Genomic DNA, 24,417 nt, shown 5'->3' with positions numbered 1-24,417 from the left:
AAGAAAGTCTTAGCGATGTGTACCGTTCAGTTTTACAACGTCTGCTCTTGCCGGCAAGCGTTTCCCAAACTGACCATGTTGAGTCTCGTCTCAAGTTGACTGTTTGCTGTAGACTGGTATTTAGAACTTAACCAATCACCAAGCAGTATTGACTCATCAAACTGCAAACTTGTGTTATGTTTTCTAAAAAAACAAGGTAGCAAACAATAAATACAGACAATACAATGTTAATACAATGTTCTTCCTTGGCATCCCTTGCAAAAGAGAACACATTCTCAATTGATCTCCCCAAATAAAGCATAAATATTTGGTTGGGCAAATGAAATCTGGTTGTGGAAAGTTTAGAGTGCAAATGAAATCGTACTTTAATAGTTTAACCAAGTCAATCATCTAGATGCAAGGACTGCCTGACAGATTCCAATCCAGCTTCCCTTATAAATCCATCTCAGCTCCGCACACACAGGACGGCGCCTGTTCTCTGCAATATGAAAACAGCGGCCGATAAAACGACCTTTTTTGAGGAGCGTTCAATCTTAGTCCCGCAAATGATCTCTCCACACTGCAGTAAATAGATTTTTTTTCCAGGTGGCATGGATGAAGTTCATCCTAATGGACTTTCGGTGGCTCTCCCGCCCCCCTCCCCCCCTTCCCGAGCCCCGCAGACCCAGTGTGCGAGGCTTAATAAAGCAGAACTAAGCGGACCATTAATAAAAAGTGGTAAATAAACGCGGGCCTGACGAGGCCCAGAGGGGACCGGCCGCCACCCAGCCTTATTAATCAATACCAGCCCTGAACGGACCATTAAATGAGAACAAAAGGCGCTCTGATGCACACATCTGAGAGCCTGGAATGCCAGGACTATTAATCGATAGCGTGCGTCACAGAGAGACGGCAGCCTTGGACGCTGGAATCGCCAATCAGCTCTGCGGAGCTCTCGGCCTTCGTCTCTAGAGGTAAGTAAAAATAAATAATAAAAAATGACCCACTAAACTGTGATGCACAGTGCAGTCCCTCAGTATTTGGACAGTGGTACAATTTCTGTTCTCTTGCCTCACTTGAAATTAAACAATGAATATGAGGTTAAAGTGCAGACTGTCACCTTTCATTTGAGGCTATATACATCCATATTGAGCAATCCATGTTGGAATCCCTACGTTCCTTTTTATAGGTAGTCCTTCCATTTTACGGGACCAAAAGTAATTGGACAGTTGGCTTCTCGGCTGTTTCTGATTAGTCAGGTGTATTCATTTGCTTCCTTAGTGCAGGTAAAAGAAAGTTTTCAGTATCTAGTCTTCATTCTAGGCATTTCATTGCCTTCAGAGTCTGTTATTCTATTTGTCAAAATCAGGACCGGTGTGCCAATGACAGTCAAGGAAGCCATTATTGTACCACTGTCTAAATGCTTACCGACTGCACCGTAAGTTAAATAAAAGAAATGTTTGTGACGGGAAGGCCAATGACAGAGGCTTGTGGGTACATTGAGAATTTATGCGAGAGTCAGGGTCTGGGGTGAACACCAAATCTGAGCGCAACATTCAGTCATTTCATAAAGCATTCCCCGACTGCTGCAGATCCTTCTCAGTATAATCAAACTGACAAGGCGGGCTAGCATGCTAAAAACGACCTTCGCCCACTTGATTTCTAAACACACTCCTCGGCACCCACTTTCCGCAAGACTGCAGCAGAAGCCCTGGCTCATTTTAAGCATTTGACATTTAAATACTCGCTTTTTGTTTTTTTGGGGGGGGTTTTCCTTGGCCTTTTGTACGCTTTGTTTAAAAGCGGCATATTGGAGAGGCGAACTGTGCAAGAGGCAAGCGTAAAGTTTAAACTCCCACACTACAGTACAGGTATTAATTAAAGTCATTCATGCGTTTATGCCACCTCTGAGCTCAATCCCCATCCGATAAACACAACATCGTTCTGATCCCTGTCGAGGGTTTATTGGCATGTGTGCAAACGAGCAAAGGATTAATTGATTTCATGGTACCGGTGGAGAGTCTAAAGGCCCAGCTTTGACCTTTTACAGTGAATTCACTGTTTTGTTTTTACGTTTTTGGGGTACGATCGAACTGACAAAGTTGGCTATCGTGCAAAAAACAGGCCCACCTGACAAGCACGCTCCTCCCTCCACACACAGCATCCAGATGCCTGCAGTGACTACCCCAGCTGTAGTGACTACCCCAGGTTTAAACAAGCGGAAGGCAGCAGGTCAGACAACGCAAAACTAGTCTGCAGTACAGAACCTGCATGGTCTCAAATACAGGAAGTGACATCACAGGATACACGTGCCTGCGTGGGATTGGCAGTGGAGTAGGACAGCATTCGACACAGAATTACTGGATAAGTACGGCACATTTCCGTGCCCCAGCCCCACGCATAAATAATAAAAATAATTAAGAATAATAATTTGTTATTTAGCTTATGCTTTCATCCAAATCGATGTACAATGATTAGACTAAGCGTTAAGGGCCTTGCTCACAGGCCCAACGACTATGCAGGTTTTATCGTGGCTACACCAGGGCTTGAACGACTAACCTCCTGGGTCCCTAGGCTACAGGCTGCCCCAGTCCTGTACCTTAGCCACTAGACTACAGGCTGCCCCAGTCATGTTCTTCATTTCCTGCCAACTGGTTAGTTTCAGTTGACAGGTGTCCACCACCTATTGATTCTTTAATTTGAACAATTATTTCTTAACCTCCTTCTATTTACTCTGTTTGCAATATAGCACAATGAGAACAATGTGAATATGGGGCTTTTATTCTTCATGGCATGAATAGATATTTCTGACGTAATGCGGCGTAAGTTAAATAATCGGCGGGCGGTGGGTGGGGAGGACTAGGCCCCGCCACGTCCTCACCCTCGTCGCTGCAGCCCGGCCCCATGCAGGGCTCGAAGTCCTGGGTGTGCGGGCAGGAAACGCTCAGGTCCAGCTGGGCCTTCAGCATTCTCTGCCTCATGCGCTTGCCCTTGTCACAGGTGGAGGAGCTGCAGGCCGACCAGGGGGACCAGTTGGAGTAGATGCAGGTCTCTGGTGTATCATCTAGGGCAGGGGTGGGCAGACAAAACCAACACAATCACTGCACGGCTGCCCCTCACCCTCCTTACCAGTATAGCTGTTGTGTGAAGATACAGTGAGCACCATAATGTCTGGGAAAAAATACATTTTGTCTTGATTTGGCTCAGCAATCCACAATTTTAGATTTGTGATCAAACAATTCACGTGGTGAAAGTGCATTTTCAGCTCTTATTAAAGGCATTTCAGCTCTTATTAAAGGCATTTCAGCTCTTATTAAAGGCATTTTCAGCTCTTATTAAAGGCATTTCAGCTCTTATTAAAGGCATTTCTCCATTTTGGTTTCACAGCACTTTTCATACATAGTCCCCCACTTTGTGTGTTTCTTCTGTTCCCTCTAACTTACTGTGTCGTGGAATGAACTTTTGTTTTTGATACTAACTGTTGATATGTTCGGTTAACTTTACACTTATTGATTACAAAGAAGCATTCCTAGCTTTCTTGGTGCCTCAGTTCAGTTTTGTATTTCCACTGGATAAGATTGTAATTGTAATAATTAAAAATCAACTTTTATGGCAAATTGTGGAATAAAAGCCCCCCAGAAAATAACTTATTTTTTTGAGCCATTCTGATGAAATTAAATTAATATATGAATTAATAGATATTAATGCCCGAACCATCAGTCGGTGACCAAGCTGATCTTTTATGATTGAAATAAGGAGAGTGGATGAGCTGAATGGCTGATTAGATGTCGATCTCTTCTCTTGCCATGCTTTTGTTTTCAAAACCAATTAACAATCAAACCAACCGAAGCTAACTGCATATAATAACATTTACGATACAAACGAGGCGAAGGATATACAATGACGACCGTGACGGATTTCTCCTTCGCGTTTCGTAATTGCTCCACGCGGGAGACGGCAATCATGGCGCTTCATACGCGGTGGCACGCCCAAGCTGGTTAATGAAACGCTCTCGCGGCTCCGTGTCCAATTCCCATGACAGACGGGAAGGCGACGATCCGCTCACCTTCTTCCTTCTCCTCCTGGGCGATATCTGCCACGATATCGTCCACATTATCGGGGACAATATTGCACTGCTCGCCCTGCGGATGGAAGAACATGCCTCAGCGTCATATCAGACCACGATAAGATCATCAATTTGCCATCCGATCTCTATCGGCACAGCCAAAGCTTGTAAACAGCGGAAAATCCATCCCCCCCACCCCCCACCCCCCCGAAAGCCTTGCATGTGAATACCCTCTGCGTCCTTTGTAAAACAGACCCCAGCGATACCTTCTCAAGGTGAAGCTTAATAGAATTTTTTCTTGTCTCCACAAGGCTGTTCCAACACCTGTCAGTGATTGGAAAGCCATACTGATTCATTTAGCCTGTAAAAGGAGGCGTCACCATTTGAATTGGGCACATAAGGTACTGACGTTAACTCCCATTACTGACAAATAATTTCCATGAGCAGAAGCATAATATGCACCAAAAAAAATCTTCTTGACCTATACCAAACATGGTGATGCTTTCGGTTGGATAAGACAACTGATGCTTCATCCAAAACAGCTTTTCTCTAGCGACATTCGGTCCCTTCTCTCAACAGCGCTGTCACTGTATTGTCTTGCATGTTCAACACTGATTTTTTTGGAGAAGAAACTTGAATGTCTCAACTGTTGAACAGAATGTCTCAACTATTTAGCCCATGAGGCGAAACAACAAATACACTTTACTGTATTTCACTGGCCTGTTGTGGAATGCATACTAATTTACGACTGCCATGCAGGGTTAGAGTAAGATATTGGGCAGTATTGACAAAAAACAAATAAACAAACCAAAAAAATCTTACCTTTACACATGCATGACATACATTATGTGATGCGTGTACTTGTATGTCTACATTGAGATATTAACCTTTAAAACATCAGAAAGTGCCACATCAAAGCATTATTCTTTGTTTGTTCTATTTGAGTTTTAATATGTTCAAACAAGTTGAATCAGGTGAACTGGCCAACCAGCTACCAGCAGCAACTGTTTATTTTTTCCAGAAGGGCAGGCACCAAATGGCAGCTTAGCGGCTGTGCTTGGGGCTGGGGGGTGTAGCGGCTGTGCTTGGGGCTGGGGGGTGTAGCGGCTGTGCTTGGGGTCGGGGGGTGTAGCGGCTGTGCTTGGGGTCGGGGGGTGTAGCGGCTGTGCTTGGGGTCGGGGGGTGTAGCGGCTGTGCTTGGGGTCGGGGGGTGTAGCGGCTGTGCTTGGGGTCGGGGGGTGTAGCGGCTGTGCTTGGGGTCGGGGGGTGTAGCGGCTGTGCTTGGGGTCGGGGGGTGTAGCGGCTGTCCTCGGGGTGGGGGGTTTACCTTTCTGGCGATCCTCTCCACCACCACCCGGGCGACACCCGTGATTGGCCCTCCCTCGGGATCGTAGAAAGGGCTCTGGGGGTGGTCCAGGCTGGTCAGGGGGCGGATCTTCTCCTGGGGGACTGTGGGCTTGTTTGGAGACTGAGGGAAAGAGGTACAAAATGGAGGCCAGGCCTTCACCACCGCCGTCTCCCTCAAGCTGCCATCTGGCAGGAGCTCGACAGTTTTGATCTCCATATGCATAATTTATTGACGTGTAATACCTTCCCCCCTCCCCCTCCCCGTTTGGACTGATTTATTACTTTACTCCCTAGGGGGCTCTTTGTAGCTTACCTTTTACACTGCATTTCAAAAATAACTGCTATGTGCAGCAGAAGTGAAGAAAAATAAAGCAAATCGACTGTCCTGCGGGATTTTTTCCGGGGAATGTTTGACAGACTGCCTGTTTATAAACTTCCTCAGTGTGCTTTATGAACCAGATGAAAGCAATGGGTCCACTTGAGTGCCCTAAAGTAGAGAGGCGCTCATAAAGTCTTACGGCAGATTTTACATCCAGCGCTGCTCAATGCAGAGTGAGCATTTGGGGTTTTCAGAAGGCGCTCAGAAACATCCCCGCTGAGGGAGCGAATGTAATGTTAATGTCACTGTAACTGCACGCCACCGCGTCTCCAGACGGACGTGTTCGGTTTCGGGAAGCGACCCTAGAGGGGTGAACGTTTTCAGGCACTCGGTGCCAGTCCGGCGTGAGCAGACTCTGCGGTTTGGAGCAGATGAGAGTGTGAGTTTGGGTTTAAAGGTGTGTGGCCTGGTCTGGCAGACACGACCCTAATCCAGCTCAGTTAGACGGTGAACGACCGTCGCCATGAGTATACCATGGCAACCATGGCACCACAAGTACACTACCAAAATAATCAGAGAGGGAGGGGCAATGGGCTTTACAGCCAATGAGTTACAGGGGTGAGGGTCAGGTGGGCAGGTTTTGGACCAGGTTAATGGCTCCATTCTCTCACAGTGTAATGGGACTTTTACACCGTGTGTACCACGCACTCGCTGAGGAAGCCTCCTGCCTTCTTCTGCCAGTCTTTCCAACTTCCCCTGTTCTGCTCACAGTTCTTTAGCCCTCCGGTGCCACAGGAATCACAACCGTGGAAGGGCGACTTGCACTGCCAATTAGCTGCTGAGAGTCTCTCGCAGGTGGGCTGCGAATCAGCCGACCGCTGTAGGGTGTGTAACAGGTCTACATGCAGGCTTAGCCAGGTGGCAGCATGGGTCACTAACAGCGCTATTCCTGCTCAATTAAAATGGGAGCTCTCGCACCGAATAACAGCTTTTAACACCAGTGAAGGCACGAACAGCGCGTCGCACGTTTGAATGACAGCCGCAGGGCTAGGCTCATGACGGCGATTCACGACGTCTCGCACGTCGGGAGTTTCTACATTAGAGACCTACTGTATGCATGTGAACTGACGGTCATCATGAGCTGTCATTCTGAATGCTTTAAAAGTGGCAAGAAAGATGTTGAACCTCATGAAAAACCATTCTGTGAGCAACTGACGGGTGATTCATGCTTCCTTTAAACTGAATTTTTAATAAACCCAGTGAAAGTGGCCTCTTGCTTGGTATGCACGCCCGTACATTGAAAGTGAAGTACTGGGCTCACACACATTGTCATGCCAGTAGATGGCACGGTCCTGTCATACATCCACTCATCACTGAGTGGAGATACATCGCTTACAGCGATTCATAAAACACACAACGCAATCAGGAAAGCGTCTTCACCGTGGCAACCATTGGGGTAAACGCAGGACACGGTTGTTTTCTTCTGCGTTTACGCGTTTTAATGAGTTTCCTTGCTCTCACTTCTCTCCTGCTTCAGCCCGCACTCATACGGGCCTGTGAGCGACGCGATATGAGAGCCTCTTTCTACAGCGAGCTCAAATGAGCTCAACGGCACCAAGTAATCAGAGTTCTCTGCAAGAAAAAAGTACCTTCGCCCTGTTTCCGGAATCAGCATTATTACAAAGCATTAGGCCCAGATAACGTAGCTCTGCACTAACTGGCAGGTTTCAAACTGTGTGTGTGCTTGTGTGTGTGTGTGTGTGTGTGCGTGTGTGCTTGTGTGCATGTGCTTGTGTGTGTGTACATGTGTGTGTGTGTGTGTGCTTGTGTGTGCGTGTGTGTGCATGTGCTTGTGTGTGCGTGTGTGTGTGTGTGTACTTGTGTGTGCTTGTGTGTGTGTGCTTGTGTGTGTGTGTGCATGTGTGTGCGTGTGTGTGCTTGTGTGTGTGTGCGTGTGTGTGCATGTGCTTGTGTGTGCGTGTGTGTGTGTGTGTACTTGTGTGTGTGTACATGTGTGTGTGTGTGTGTGCTTGTGTGTGTGCGTGTGTGTGCATGTGCTTGTGTGTGCTTGTGTGTGTGTGTGTGCGTGCATGCGTGCAAGCGTTTCCTTGTGTGTGTGTGCATGTGCGTGTGTGCGTGTGCGTGTGCGTGTGTGTGTACGTGTGTGCGTGTGTGTGTGTGTGCGTGTACTTGTGTGTGCTTGTGTGTGTGTGCTTGTGTGTGTGTGTGCATGTGTGTGCTTACTCTAATGAACTGTAAGTTTGCTTCAGATAAAAGCGTAAACTAAACATTTTTTTAATTCAAATGATATTTTGTTGAGCATTGTGTGAGGTCTCCTTTTTCTGTCGGTGGTGATTTTACACCCATTTTCTTCTTCTAAAATGACCTGCATTTAATGTTTTGTATATTTGTCCACCTGCACTGTGTCCAGTGCATAATGTAAATACGATAAACAAAACAGAAATGAAGACTGTGGCTCCAAGGCAGGTCCCTCACCTCGTAGGTCACCCCGTTGTCGGTGCCTGCATCCCAGGGTATCATGTCCTGGATCACCCTCTGGACCCAGCCGCACTCCTTGGTGCAGAGGTCCTCAGAGGACAGGCCCACGTTCCAGTCGGGGCTGGGGCCCAGCATGGTGAGGAAGGACATTAGGTGGCGGGTGCGGTCCACAGAGAACTCAGCCGATGGCGCCGCCCGTCTGCTCGCCCCCACCCCAGACAAACGGAGAGAGTTTCAGAAATCAGCTCTGTTAAGTTGTGTGGTCACAGCTAGGAAGGTCACACACTTGCACTGTATATCAGAAAGGAATGGACGGCCATTTTACCCTCTGAGACCCACCGGGTCACAGGCAAACAAAAAAGCACTCCTCCATGTTTAAGCAGTTTACACTCAGTGATCACTTTATTAGGTAGACCTGTTAGATATATAGTCTAATACTTGGCACAGTTTTGTTTTCCAATTTGGGTCTGTATAATATATAAATATAAGTATAAATGTTTTCTGTGATGTGTGATATTGTTTTTTTTATTATTGTTTTTTTCATGCCAAGACTGATTGGAGTGAAATAAATAAAAATAAAAAGCCTTTGAACACATTATGAATTGGTGGTGTGCTATAAAACACAACATTTTCTTCTCATTTTTCACAACAGTTTCTTCTCTTTGTTGGGTCATTCATTGCAGTTCACACACACATAATACAATGAAACAAATTTCAAATCTGAACGGTTTGTTCATATTACTGAGACTTCTGGGAAAATAAACGAGCTTGGCTTGATGGTGAAGGTGAAGGCAGAGTAAAATGAGGAATGAGATAAAAACTACGAGGAGGGAAAATCAGCCATCATACAGTATGCTGGGGTCCCCAAGGGTTAAGACACCTCACAGTCCTCCAACAAACCCACACTGTTTCAAATTCCACATTATTTGTCCGTTCATTTGAAATGGAAAAGCATACATCAGTAAGGTGTAGGCTGAGACAGAGGCATGTAGAGAGAGACAGAGAGGTAGAGAGAGAGACAGAGAGAATGCCCTTTCATCCATCGCTCTGTTTTCTAGAGGCTTACACAGAAAGCTCTTCAAACACAATCGTTTGCCTTGGTAAACCTCGAGGAGAGCCAGACGCTGGAAACACAGGACACTTCTACACCCTCTCTCGGGCTTTAACGCGGTAGCCGGGCGGATGTTTCCCATACGCACGCTGCGTGAGAGATAAACACGCACAGGCGTATGTGTGAGAGATAAACACGCACAGGCATACGTGAGAGATAAACATGCACAGGCGTACATGTGAGAGATAAACACGCACAGGCGTACGTGAGAGATTAACACGCACAAGCGTACGCGTGAGAGATGAACACGCACAAGTGTATGAGTGAGTGATAAACACGCACAAGCATACGCGTGAGAGATTAACACGCACAAGCGTACGCATGAGAGATGAACACGCACAAGTGTATGAGTGAGTGATAAACACGCACAAGCATACGCGTGAGATAAACACGCACAGGCGTGAGAGATAAACACGCACAGGTGTGAGAGATAAACACGCACAGGCGTACAAGAGAGATAAACACGCACAGGTGTGAGAGATAAACACGCACAGGCGTACAAGAGAGATAAACACGCACAAGCGAGAGATAAACACACACAGGCATACGCGTGAGAGATAAACACGCACAGGCGTGAGAGATGAACACAACACAGGCGTGAGAGATGAACACGCACAGGCATACGAGAGAGATAAACACGCACAGGCGTGAGAGATGAACACACACAGGCGTACGCGTGAGAGATAAACACGCACAGGCGTGAGAGATGAACACACACAGGCGTACGCGTGAGAGATAAACACGCACAGGCGTGAGAGATGAACACACACAGGCGTACGCGAGAGTTGCCTGTCCATGAATGTGGGTGTAAAATACTCTCTTCCAGAAGGTGGGTGAACGACATCGACCAGAAGGCACTGAGTGAACGTACGGGAGACGGAATACAGAATGAGAGATAAACATGCACAGGCGTGAGAGATAAACACGCACAGGTGTACGCGTGAGAGATAAACACGCACAGGTGTACACGTGAGAGATAAACACGCACAGGTGTACGCGTGAGAGATTAACACGCACAGGTGCGAGAGATAAACCGCACAGCACGTCAACAGAAGCCCTTTTGGAACCCTGCAAATTTCCTTACACAATAAATATGTTTACAGGGAACTGCTCCTGCAAAAACGCAGAGAATTGGAAATTAATATTATCTCTCATTTGTTTCCTTGTTTTCTTTTTTGTTATTTGTGTTTAAAAAGCCAGAGGTGTTACTGAACACAACAGAGAAAGGGACTATGGGACTGCTGGCTCTCTGGTTCGGAAGTTCCCCTTTTTCAAGTGAAGGCTGGATGTTGGCTGATCATTGAATATTTGGCTTCAGACCAAAGTGTTCAGTTAAATGCAAATACATGAGCACAAAGCAGGGCCAGATACCCACATTCAGCCAGCAGCCCCGTACACCACAGTCAAGTTCATAACGAAGGCCACACTTTTGAAAGGCAAACAACAAAAAAGTAATAAATACTTGATAAAGGGACTAACAAAGATATTTTCAGCTTCTCTGCATCCTGAGTGCAGTGGCTGTCCTTTTAACAGGGCATTACACAGTCAAGGTGACTATTTCCATGTACCTCCATCAGCCAGTGGAAACAATGCCCTGCAAGTGTATGATATACACAGTTTTCATAGCTAAACTCCCAGAGTTGATTCTTAGCAGCAGTGCTGGTTAGCTGAAAGCAAGTATAATATGTTGCATCGAGCTGCTAGTCAGGCGGACACCCAAATTCCAGGGTTACATATAGTAAATGGTTTGCATCCAAAGCGCTGTACAATTGATGCTTCTCATTCACCCATTCACACACACACTCACACTCACACACCAACGGCCATTGGCTGCCATGCAAGGCTCCAACCAAATATACAATATCTCTGAAATCTGAGTCATAATCTTGAATCGGCCATGGATATGGGTGCGAGTGCCATTTTCTGAACAGGCTGTTGAATCCCAATTCAGCACGGAGCGACCGAGTGACTAAGCGCACGCTCAGCTCACAGGCTCAGCTCACAGACTCAGCTCACAGACTCAGCTCACATGCTCAGCTCACAGACTCAGCTCACAGGCTCAGCTCACAGACTCAGCTCACAGGCTCAGCTCACAGACTCAGCTCACAGGCTCAGCTCACAGACTCAGCTCACAGACTCAGCTCACAGACTCAGCTCACAGGCTCAGCTCACAGGCTCAGCTCACAGGCTCAGCTCACAGACTCAGCTCACAGACTCAGCTCACAGACTCAGCTCACAGGCTCAGCTCACAGGCTCAGCTCACAGACTCAGCTCACAGACTCAGCTCACAGACTCAGCTCACAGGCTCAGCTCACAGACTCAGCTCACAGACTCAGCTGACGAGCTCAGCTCATGCGGGACATGAAACAGCTCTACGAGCACCGGAGGAAGCAGTGACGTCAAACTCAGTCCAGAATTATCACCAGTCCTCCATTCAAGTGTGGGCAATGCAGCCGTGCTGAATTATCACCAGTCCTCCATTCAAGTGTGGGCAATGCAGCCGTGCTGAATTATCACCAGTCCTCCATTCAAGTGTGGGCAATGCAGCCCTGCTGAATTATCACCAGTCCTCCATTCAAGTGTGGGCAATGCAGCCGTGCTGAATTATCACCAGTCCTCCATTCAAGTGTGGGCAATGCAGCCCTGCTGAATTATCACCAGTCCTCCATTCAAGTGTGGGCAATGCAGCCGTGCTGAATTTCAAGTGTGAACTCTTGTATTTATTATCATCGTGCATAGGCTCTTTGTTTTGGATCTAAATGAGAGGCCAGCCATTCGCCTTTAGCGGGATCATTTTCCTGTAATTACAACGACACGAAACAGTACGCCGTATCTGAGCCGTTCTAAGCACGACTGTTAGCACGTTTTGCCCTGTTCCGCTAATTATGAAGGCCTAATTTTCTATTTCATTATTAAGTAATATATTTCTGTTAGTAAATTGGTGTTGGGAATTGTGTGATCGAACAACTGTAACAAAAATAGTGTAAAACAGTGTTAATGTACATCTGCGGATAATGTTTGGGATTTCGGGGCAGGAAGCTAATCGGAAAAGTTAATGAACAGACCCATTAATTCGCCTGAGGATTTTCAAACATAAAAAATAAATAAATAAAAAAGCAGGAGAAAAGATACACAGTGTTACATAGCGTTTATCATTGTTAAATGGCAAAAACTGCATTCCAATTAGTACCCTGGGTTTAATGGTGCAGGATTAATTCTGCTTTATCTCACACACTGAACAATCCCTTTCTGTAAAAAAAGATGTCTCAGCACTGGCAAAAGACCACAGTGGCACAGCATGGGGGAAATGTAATTTCAAAATGGATACCTCCATCACTTTAACATGGTACTTATCACGACCACTAACGACTACCTCAAAGACCTTCTGTAGATAAAACATCCTTTCCCCGCTTTAATTAGGTTGCGATGAAAAGATAAATCCAACAATGTGCGTTGTGTCCAATTAAACAAATGATGAATATGTGAAAAAATCGAGGTTGGAGAATAAGTCGAAAGTGCTTGTATCAGTGGTTTTGAATTTAATTAAACCATACCAACTGGAGGATCAATTATATCCAATGTAGGTCACGATAAACAGAACACGTAATTGAAAAGGATACTATGTTTACCATATAACACATCGAAAGCAAAGCCGTGCTGTTTACACACGGATTTCTGTTGCAGTCACAGCTGCTGTGTGACTCTAAGAGAATAGAGTAAGTGAAAAAGCCTGCATACAAGAAATTAAATAAACAATTTACATAAATTACACAAGGAAACTACAGAAATTGCATTCTGAGATTCCTAAATGACTAAATAAATTATGGTTATTACAAATTCAAAATTAAAAGTTCTATTCAGGAAACTAGTGTACTGTAAGAATAACCATTTAAAAACCAATTATTGTAGCTTCCATACACAAATGACATACAGCAGAACATAGAATTGTTTAGAATCAAGAAACAGTAAAATACATTTCCGCCTATGCTAAATCATGAAATTAATGAGAAAAATAAATGAACCAGTATAATTAAACTGTGAATAACTCCCTCGATATGCATGAGTCTGAGGGTTTCTTTCCATCCAATGGGGGAAAGCCAACACACAGTGTGATGCAATCATGTGAACCAATTCAACGCTGATGTGCTGCAGTGCTTTAAAAATGCAGTCCATCCAAAGTTTGCTCAATGTGTAAATTAAGGCTATAAACTCACAGCATTTAGCTGTCCAACCAAGTCCTGCCAGACAAAGAAGGATTCTCCCACTCAAGCATTTTTAGACAAGCCAAACGCCACATCATGATTTAAAAAAAAAAAAAACTGTGTTCATGAATATAGAAATAATATCATTTACTTGCAGGTTATGCAACTATGTCCCAAAAGGTTTTTTTTAAATTATATAGCAGTGTGCTGTTTTTAACAGAAACAGTAGACACATCTCCTGGCATCCTCCAGGGTTTATTGCTGTCAAATGAAAAGCTGAACTAGCCTGGTCAGAATTAACTATTACCTGCCTATTGCATTTCAATGCGCACAGTGCTGGCATTAAATACACACTCTACTGTGCTGTGCTGTGGTCAAATCCAAAAGATAGCCTATCATGTACAAAGGAACATTCTGAACTCCAAAAGAAGTCAAATAGGGACCCAATGCAGTCTGTTATCACTGCTGATTTTTCACCGTACAGTTTGCTACATACAGTACAAAAGCAAAATTTGTATCTGACAGTAGAGTGGCACAGATTATTACTGTGGATTTTCAAATCAATCGAGCAATCACTCAAGCAATCAGTCAATCAAAATGTATGTCTCATAGTCTACAAAGTGATGAACGGAGTGGAACAGGAATGAACACCCTGGGTCTAGCGGGGAGGGGATGAAAATGAAAATGTTCTTAAATGGAGAAAAATGTTATTCATCCTCGTATGTATCACCATCTGCTCAGGGAGCTCTGTCAGAGGAGAGCTGTTCAGCCATTAAAGCGAGGCAGTAAAACTGCCCTTATATAAATTACATATGAATGTGAAGTTTCTTTCTGCACAGTATATACTCAGTGATCGCTGTATCAGGTGCAGACGTGGTCAAGAGGTTCAGCTGTTTTTAACACCACATGTCAGAATGGGGAGGAAACGTGATCTTTGACCGTGGAATGATTGTTGGTGCCAGGCAGGGTGGTTTGAGTATCTCAGAAACTGCTGATCTCCTGGCATTTTCATGCACAACAGTCTCTAGACTTTGCAGAGAATGGTGCGAAAAACCTAAAAACACCCAGTGAGCAGCAGTCCTGCAGGCAAAAGCACCTTGTTAATGAGAGAGGTCAGAGGGGAGGGGCCAGACCGGTCAAAGCTGACAGGAAGGTGACAGTGATGCAAATAACCACACATTACAACAGAGGTGTGCAGAAGAGCATCTCTGAACACACAACACATTAAACCTCCATTATTGAATCTGTCCTGTCCGTTCTGGCCACAGAGAGGCTCCAGAGGAGGCTCATTCTGGCTCTTTACAGTACAGGAGCTCCTAACAGCCCTCCAAACCCCTGCTCAAAACTGCTCTGTACTGGATGGGAACAGGGAGCGTGTGAGTGTGTGTGTGCGTGTGTGTGTTTGTGTGTGCACATGTGTGAGTGTGTTTGTGTGTGAAAAATCCATCCACTTGAGAGGGAGAGGGGGTGTGCATTGTGTGTACGTTAGAGTGAGTGTGTGCTTGTGCATGTGCGTGTGTCTGTGTGCCTATATTCACACACAAACACACTCACACATTCACACATGTGTGCACGCGTATGTGTGTGTGTGTGTGTGTGTGTGTGCGCATGTGTGAGTGTGTTTGTGTATGCGAATGTGTCTGTGTGTGTGAGTCTGTGTGCAACACACACACACACACACACAATCTCCTGCACATGCACATTCCCTCTCCCTATAAAACTTAGAAACCTGTGAAAATGGATTTTTGTTCCCCTGCCAAACTTCATGAAAGGGCAGTTCTTTCACATCTGTCGTGACGGATAGGTACCCCAGCCAATTATAAGTGGTCTTTGTGCCGTTCAATATGGGGCTGGAGATAAAAACATAGACCTCCGTGATGTTCTAAGCACAAGACGCTGCGCTTGAAGAAAACTTTTCCTCCAAAGCGACAGCTGTGCAGTGGCAGTGGGGATTATTCAGAACAACAACGTCTTCCAAACAAGCATGCAGGGATGTAGATTCTGTCTGGAACACAGCGCCTACTGCTTTCCAGATTCAGCCTGCTGTTGTTCGCGAGACGTCTAACAGGTCAGTTATTTTCACCGCTGGGCTCCAATCTCTTCGAGTGCCGGGCGTGACGTCTTAATTTCCTCTTTAAAAGAAACAAAGCTAGATCCTTCCCCTTCTCTCTCAGGAGGCAGCTGAGCTTTTAAAAACCGGGGCAAATCCAGCGGCTAATTTAGGATGCCGGCCCTGTTGACGAGCCTTTAGTTCGCTTGTCTGACGGCACTCTGCCAATTGTGGGTTTGTTTGAAGGCTGGCGACAGCCAGAGATCCTCCAGTGTGTCTGACGGCAGAGAGAGTGTGTGTTCAGCAGAGAGAGAGTGTGTGTTCAGCAGAGCGAGTGTGTGTTCAGCAGAGCGAGTGTGTGTTCAGCAGAGAGAGAGTGTGTGTTCGGCAGAGAGCGAGTGTGTGTTCAGCAGAGAGCGAGTGTGTGTTCAGCAGAGAGAGAGTGTGTGTTCGGCAGAGAGAGAGTGTGTGTTCGGCAGAGAGAGAGTGTGTGTTCGGCAGAGAGCGAGTGTGTGTTCAGCAGAGCGAGTGTGTGTTCAGCAGAGCGAGAGTGTGTGTTCAGCAGAGAGCGAGTGTGTGTTCAGCAGAGCGAGTGTGTGTTCAGCAGAGCGAGAGTGTGTGTTCAGCAGAGCGAGTGTGTGTTCAGCAGAGAGCGAGTGTGTGTTCAGCAGAGAGAGAGTGTGTTCAGCAGAGAGAGAGTGTGTGTTCAGCAGAGAGTGAGTGTGTGTTCAGCAGAGAGCGAGTGTGTGTTCAGCAGAGAGCGAGTGTGTGTTCAGCAGAGAGCGAGTGTGTGTTCAGCAGAGAGCGAGTGTGTGTTCAGCAGAGCGAGTGTGTGTTCAGCAGAGCGAGAGTGTGTGTTCAGCAGAGCGAGTGTGTGTTCAGCAGAGAGCGAGTGTGTGTTCAGCAGAGAGCGAGTGTGTGTTCAGCAGAGAGAGAGTGTGTGTTCAGCAGAGAGAGTGTGTGTTCAGCAGAGCGAGTGTGTGTTCAGCAGAGCGAGTGTGTGTTCAGCAGAGAGAGAGTGTGTGTTCAGCAGAGCGAGTGTGTGTTCAGCAGAGAGCGAGTGTGTGTTCAGCAGAGAGCGAGTGTGTGTTCAGCAGAGAGAGAGTGTGTGTTCAGCAGAGAGCGAGTGTGTGTTCAGCAGAGCGAGTGTGTGTTCAGCAGAGAGAGAGTGTGTGTTCAGCAGAGCGAGTGTGTGTTCAGCAGAGAGAGAGTGTGTGTTCAGCAGAGCGAGTGTGTGTTCAGCAGAGAGAGTGTGTGTGTTCAGCAGAGCGAGTGTGTGTTCAGCAGAGAGCGAGTGTGTGTTCAGCAGAGAGAGAGTGTGTGTTCAGCAGAGAGAGTGTGTGTTCAGCAGAGCGAGTGTGTGTTCAGCAGAGAGCAAGTGTGTCTGACGGCAGTTCAGAGTGAATGTTTTCCACGGCAGCTCCTAGGCCAGAGTGAATAATTTTTTCTTTCCGCTTAAAGGCCATGTCTGGTGGCATTTTAGGCAATCATTTTGGACAAAATAGGGTCTTTCATAAAACTTAAACACTGGACTGCTGTCTATATAGTCTTACTTATCTTACTATCAGAGATCGTGTAATTCTTACAGAATAGATTGTCATTGTCTTAAAAATCGAAGCAATTTATCAAGTTTTTAAGGACAATATCCACTGACTTGTTTCAACACCCCTTGTTGTAACCAGTCTACTGTCGGTGAACTTGTCACCTGTCTGGGAGCAAATACAAGAGACTCTCTCTCTCTCTCTGTAATAAATGTGAATGTAAGAAAGGTTTTTAGCAACCCACAGGTTACTTTGTCCAGTGCTTAAAAATGCACTAAATGCTTAATTTTTATTTTATAATGTCATAAATATAATAATGTGTGTGTTCTCAAGGCAACTAACGTTACATGTCAGTTTCTCTCACGAAAAAGCAAAGAAGCTATGTTAGCCACTTTTTCCTTCTTGCGTACTTGTTGAGTAATGTTACTAGTGAGCTAGCTACCCTTGCCCTTAAGGAAATAATTAACTGCTTAACAGTACAAAACTGTCAGGAACCCAGGGAGGGAGAACCAATCACAGACTCTGGGGTGAGAAAAAAACAGGCAGACAAAAAGCACAGGGAAGACCCAAAATGGAGTCAAACCCAGGCAGAAAAGCAAAAGATCCCAAAAACCTGGGTGCAGAAAAACAGACCGAAAAAATGGGGACGCGAGAAAAACGAATGCAAGAGAAGACTCAGGAAACTAGAGAAGACAAACTAGCAATGAGAAGCAGAAAAGGACAGGTATAAATACAAAACTGACAGTTGAAGAACAGGTGAGATGAATGAGTGGGAATGCATGGGAAGACAGACAGACTACGGTGGTCACAGAGGGAAAGAAGGAACGAAAACGCTAAGAACTTAGACAAAAACAGATACAGAAAAACACAGAACCTGACAGGGCATGGTCAATCGGCATTCGAACATTCTCTAGAGTAAAACCTGATCGTTACCGCGTGCAGCAGGCTGTTTCAACCCTCCTCTGGGGGACGTTTTCCGGCACTAACCAGGGCTCCAGACTTTTTCAACCGGAGCCGCTGGTGCCACTAACTTTTTCAACTGGTGGCGCAATCAAAAAATGCACATTAAGTTATTTTACTACATTACGGAGTGGCCTGTATGATGTCATTAGACAGTGGGCCTACATTTAGGCGTGGAAAGCAGAAATAATGTGCAACATTTTATATTCATACACTTTTGAGAATATATTATGTGCATAACAACAAGTCAAAGTGCCATTGGTACTTCCTTAACAGGCCTCCCCTTAAAGAAATCACTCTGGGCACAAGGTTCCGGAGATGGCCAGCTCTGATAGTTCGGCCTGGTTAAGCCAACTTGAACACATTCCTTTGCATCTTCATCTTGAATCTCAATACTGATTCAGATTTTATCAGATGATAGCACATGCACCTGTTTTGGTGGCCCAATTTTTTTTTCCCACGGCCGTAATAGAAATGCATAACCTCTTCGATTTTGAATTTATCGTCAGACATGGATGTTTACAATGAAATGGCAACTACACTCATCACCTCTGGTCCGTGATCTAATGCTGCATTCGGGGCTGTATCTGTCACGGTTTTTAAGGGACTGGGTACTGATTTAACTTACATGAATTAGCCTTCAGTCAAATGACTTGAAACGTAGCCTAAACACTGCCATAGCAGTGCCCATTGGTAGGGGAAGGAGTCACTGTAATACTTATAGACGTTCGAACCACACATGCAAATTAGAACAGCATAAATTGCGCGACGAAAGGGAAAATAATTTTAGACGCTCGTTAATTTGGTAGTTGCACCGGTGCGGCCTTTAAAAGAAGGTATCACCAAGAAAAGTCGCAGTCTGGAGCCCGGCTAACCTTCACTACCAAGCAAACGTTTTGTCAGTTTTGGCGCACAGCCATAGAGATAATAAACAACCAGCTGCAGAAGAGGGAGAGGAGGGTTTATTATGATTCCTCACTGCCGTTGTCACTTACTCAACCTGCAGGATCACACACAAAACAGGGATATTTATAGGGGCGCTGAAATTAAAAAAGCGAAGCTTAGAGGTACAATAGGTCATTTCGGACTTCTAACAGTCAAGAGAGGAATAGCAGCAACAAACCCCTTCAAACCACAACACTGTTTATCCCTCCCCCTTCTCTGTAAACCTACAACACTGTTTACCCCGCCCCCTTCTCTGTAAACGCGCTGATGTTGAAACGCCATTGGCTGTGGCAATTAGAATCAATTTTCAACCAATGAGCTTGAATTATTGTACAGCTGTACAATGTTTTGGTACAGAGTGTCGGGCCTTCAGCTGCATATTTTGAAACCTGAATTTAAGGACTACAAACACAGACAAAGGGTGAGCCTTATTCAATGATAGGAAGGGATTTACAATGTACAATGTTTTAACACAAAAATCTTATGTGTTGTACCTTTAAGCCCTTCAAAAATGGCTGGACACCCTACCTGAGGCATAATCTCCCCCTTGATGATAAAAGAGGAGAGAAGGGGTGGCTGGGGGGTTCAGCACTTTCATACTATTCTGAGATATGGCTCTTTCCCAGTCGGAGAAAAAGCAGAAGGCTTCTCCTTCCATCAGGACTCCCGACTGTTTGTTGACCCCTCATTTGTTATCATTATTCGTGATTCTCCATGGTTAAAGATGGAGGCTTTCAGACAGAACAACTTGAGGGGGAAATGTTGCGCCAGAAGCACACGCCTGCTGGCTAATGCTTGCGCACGTTCCAAACACAGTTACTGGTCTGGGGTTAGCTCGGCTAGTTTGACAGCACAGTGAATTGTGAAGTGAAGGCTTGTAGCAAGTTACCATGACAACGCTCCCTGATCACATAACCCTCAAATTCTAAATAACATTGTTGCCCTTGGCTTGGGGCGATTTCACCTTTAGCTGACTGATATCATGTTTGCCAAAGAAATATTTGGCTGAGCAAGAGGCCAGGGTTCAAGTCCCACCTCGGACACAAGCAAATCTGTAACTTACACAAACAGAACGAAAACCTAACCCACCAGAAAACCACCACGGGGAACCTGAGAGATTTTTTACCCCTTTTTCTCCTGATTAGTTGTCTTACCAGCTCATTTCTATCACCTCCACTCATTTCTATCACCTCTAAAGCATGTGATGTCACCAGCCACTTGTTTTCTGGCTGTATCAAGAGTCGGCCACTGCATAAACACTATGGGATTATCAAATCGCGGTCTTCGAGAGCTGAGTTTCCACCCTGCCAGGGAGTCAGGTGAGAAGACAACCAGGAGCACTAATTACCTGGGTGAAACGAAAACCAGGGCTGGATTTACATTCAAGGCAGTTGCTTAGGGCCACAACCATCCAAATCCTGCAAGTTATGTTGGAGCACTTTGGGATTTGTTTCCTGCACCATCCTTGGGCCATCTCTGTCTGGCACCAGAGTTTACGCTTTCTGCTGTCATTATGCAACTTTGCAGCTTCATGATTAGGGTTAGCCGAGACTGTTGCAAATGTCACATTACCAGCACTAGCTATTCCACACTAAGCAGTACGAACCGGGCCAAGAAAGTTACTGTCATGTAATGTTTCTCATCAGGTATAGACTGATGCTAGCGCCAAGCCGTTGGCCACAGGACGGGGAATGGGTAGCAGACGCTGGAGCCCATCTGGGCTCTGAAACGGCACCTCAGCAGGACCAGAGTTCCAGCAGCCTCTGTTTTCTCCCGAGATGAAAGCGAAGGTGAGCTTCTGAGAGCTTTCTCGCTGAAAGGCGCAGCGGGCGGCATTTACAGGCTGATAAGCACACCCCGACTGAGCATTAAACTGAAGCACTGCATGCAGAAACAGAGTCCTGCAGTCCGTAATGCTAACGTGCTAATGTAAATATGTGCTGCCCAGAGTCATTTCATCGGCAGGGTATTTTAATCAGATAAATGTCCCGAAACATTAAGTCCAGGAACCCTCTGGACCTAATGCTCATTAAACCGTGCCTATTTCACGCCTTTTAAAGGACAGGCGATATTCAAGAAAACCCTTTCGGTCTCCCGGGAGGAGCAGCGAGTGGTGGTAACGGACACACTGTATACTGTAGTACTCACCTCTCCCCCCCAAAACCCGCTCAACACGCCCCCCCCCCCCCCCCCCCCCCACCAGCCTCTTCAACCCCATCTACTCTCTGATGCAATCTAGTGCATCATCCATTAATGAGGGAGCACACTTTTTAATTAGCCCTCAGCAAAGTTGGCGTAAAAAAAAAAAAAGCCACCTTAAAAAAAAATTGGCCACCTTAACTGACAGCCTGCCGTTTAAAATGGGTCTCCGTGACGACAGCTCAATCCGTGGAGCTGGAGGGTTAATTACCCTGGACTGCAGAAGTGCCCTGTGGGAAACGCATCGCTGGAGGGGCGGCATTACCCTGGACTGCAGAAGTGCATCGCTCGTCAAGACACGCCGCCTCCTCCCTCATACCATTTGCTCCCATTCAAAATTAAGGGGCTTGTTAAGAAAAAGAAGTAAGGGTCACGCTGGTACCCGCCCTGGCCTCTTTTACGCCCCACACCGCTCGCCGTCTCAGGAAACGCAAAGTGGAACACCTTCCTGTGCGCTCAGTGCACTAAAGAGATGGCTGTTCTCGCCCCAGCTGCCACATGCGGCTTCATAATGAATTCTGGGGTCGCTGGTCGGCTCGTGTGGGTAAGGTGTTGGGTGGTTTGTGTGGTTAAGGCGTTGGGTGGCTCGTGCGGTTAAGGCGTTGGGTGGTTTGTGTGGGTGAGGCGTTGGGTGGCTCGTGTGGGTAAGATGTTGGGTGGTTCGTGTGGTTAAGGCGTTGGGTGGTTTGTGTGGCTAAGGCGTTGGGTGGTTTGTGCGGTTAAGGCGTTGGGTGGTTTGTGTGGCTAAGGCGTTGGGTGGTTTGTGCGGTTAAGGCGTTGGGTGGTTTGTGTGGCTAAGGCGTTGGGTGGTTTGTGTGGCTAAGGCGTTGGGTGGTTTGTGTGGCTAAGGCGTTGGGTGGTTCGTGCGGTGAAGGTGTTGGGTGGCTCGTGTGGGTAAGGTGTTGGGTGGTTTGTGTGGCTAAGGCGTTGGGTGGTTCGTGCGGTGAAGGTGTTGGGTGGCTCGTGTGGGTAAGGTGTTGGGTGGTTTGTGTGGCTAAGGCGTTGGGTGGTTCGTGCGGTGAAGGTGTTGGGTGGCTTGTGTGGGTAAGGTGTTGGGTGGCTCGTGCGGTTAAGGCGTTGGGTGGTTCGTGCGGTGAAGGTGTTGGGTGGCTCGTGTGGGTAAGGTGTTGGGTGGCTCGTGCGGTTAAGGCGTTGGGTGGTTCGTGCGGTGAAGGTGTTGGGTGGCTCGTGTGGGTAAGGTGTTGGGTGGCTCGTGTGGCTAAGGCGTTGGGTGGTTCGTGCGGTGAAGGTGTTGGGTGGCTCGTGTGGGTAAGGTGTTGGGTGGCTCGTGTGGCTAAGGCGTTGGGTGGTTCGTGCGGTGAAGGTGTTGGGTGGCTCGTGTGGGTAAGGTGTTGGGTGGCTCGTGCGGTTAAGGCGTTGGGTGGTTCGTGCGGTGAAGGTGTTGGGTGGCTCGTGTGGGTAAGGTGTTGGGTGGCTCGTGTGGGTAAGGTGTTGGGTGGTTTGTGCGGTTAAGGCGTTGGGTGGTTCGTGTGGGTAAGGTGTTGGGTGGTTCGTGTGGTGAAGGTGTTGGGTGGTTCGTGCGGTGAAGGTGTTGGGTGGCTTGTGTGGTGAAGGCGTTGGGTGGCTCGTGTGGGTAAGGTGTTGGGTGGCTCGTGTGGGTAAGGTGTTGGGTGGCTCGTGTGGGTAAGGTGTTGGGTGGTTCATGCGGTGAAGGTGTTGGGTGGTTCGTGCGGTGAAGGTGTTGGGTGGTTCGTGCGGTGAAGGTGTTGGGTGGCTCGTGTGGGTAAGGTGTTGGGTGGCTTTGTGAGCGAAACCAATCGTCCCCTTCGCTGTAAGCGCTTGCAGCTCATGAGAGCTGCTATATAAATATAATACATCATCATAGTTATTAATATTATGAAAGGCTTTGTCTGAGCAGTATGCATTATGCATGTGTAGCTCACCTAAACAGCTCAGGTCCCTCCTACATTGACTTGATTTATATTCCATTCGACGGTACCAAGTGCGGAGTGCGTAATTAGTCCCCCAAACATAAACAAGACAGGATGCTAATTAGCACATGCAGATGTGACTGTCAGTCACAGTTGTTGCCCCTGGAGCCTCTCCAGTAATCGTCCCTGGAAGAGCGTCACTGAAGGAGTGCCAGACACCCTGCTGTAGCACGGAAGTGTATCCTCCTCTCCTCACCCAGCAATGAGCAAGTGTGTGCCGGGAAGACGACACGGTTTTCGTGGTCTGTCCGACGCGTTCACGCATTTAAGCCATGCAGCTTCTGTTTTCACACAGCCATTAATCAAGATGCTGCACAATGTATTCTCAAAAATGATTAAACGTATAGCAATAATCAAAAAAGCATGCACAATGCTGCTGTGGAATGCTGTATATACAGTACTATGTAAATGTTTCAGGCACTTAATTGTAATTGTGTGTCAGCAGAAAAGAGCAAATTTCTGATTTCCAAATGTCATTTCTAAATGTCATTATATTTTCAAATAAAGTACCTGTAGTTACAAAATATTTCAATATATTCCATTTCAGCCAGGCTTAAGCTGGAGACCCAAAAAAAGGACCCAATGAATCAGTAAACAGGCTTTGGCCGTGTCTGAACCAGCACACTTGCCGACAATTGTGCATAAAAGCTGTTGACTCGGACACAGCCCAAGTTTTTGCAGTCTTGGACAGGCCAGGCATGAGCAAACGCTGACAAATAATGGGATGGGAGTACTTACACGTTGAGTGGCTGCCAGGCGGGCCACTGTGCTTTGGCCTTGATGACGGTCAGCACGTCGTCGCCCTGGAGACGGGACGAACGGAAACACACAGTCATTAGGAGCGCAGACATTACAGACACACAAGATACAATTCATATCTCCCGACGATCCAGCTGAGGATCCAGTCTCTAGTCTCAATCAAAGACCCATGTATTCCATCCTATTCCATATATTTATATTGTATATATATTATATTACACTAAAACCTGCACTACAAGATACATTCAGTAAAAATACAATATTTAAAAAAATTATTTTTGTCATCCAAAACACTTGCCACCCACTCCCCTCTACCCACATTTCCTGCTATTAGCATGTGAGGGCATTTCTAATAGGCCTTCTACAGATGACCTTAGTGCTCATAGTACCAGTAGCAGTGAGGGCCAGTGCACCAGGCTTCGGTGCATCTTGACATGGAAGGACCCATCGCAGGGTAATAAAACCACCGTGGCACACCCCCAATCCCA

General features: G+C 46.5%; 1 protein-coding gene across 1 annotated transcript in view; it reads right to left on the bottom strand.

Annotated features, from left to right (window-relative positions):
• Positions 1-24,417, bottom strand: part of LOC133111640 (spondin-1-like) — a 139,872-nt gene that overhangs the window by 11,917 nt on the left and 103,538 nt on the right. Inside the window, exons 7-11 of the mRNA XM_061222153.1 lie at positions 23,909-23,973; positions 8,208-8,409; positions 5,373-5,513; positions 4,046-4,121; positions 2,861-3,043 (exon numbers count right to left, since the gene is read on the bottom strand). Coding sequence (XP_061078137.1) covers positions 2,861-3,043; positions 4,046-4,121; positions 5,373-5,513; positions 8,208-8,409; positions 23,909-23,973 — 667 coding nt within the window. The remainder of the gene's footprint in view (positions 1-2,860; positions 3,044-4,045; positions 4,122-5,372; positions 5,514-8,207; positions 8,410-23,908; positions 23,974-24,417) is intronic.

This window comes from Conger conger, chromosome 15 (genome assembly GCF_963514075.1).
Source record: "Conger conger chromosome 15, fConCon1.1, whole genome shotgun sequence".
Taxonomy (NCBI): Eukaryota; Metazoa; Chordata; class Actinopteri; order Anguilliformes; family Congridae; genus Conger; species Conger conger.
This window is presented reverse-complemented; position numbering and strand designations above follow the sequence as displayed.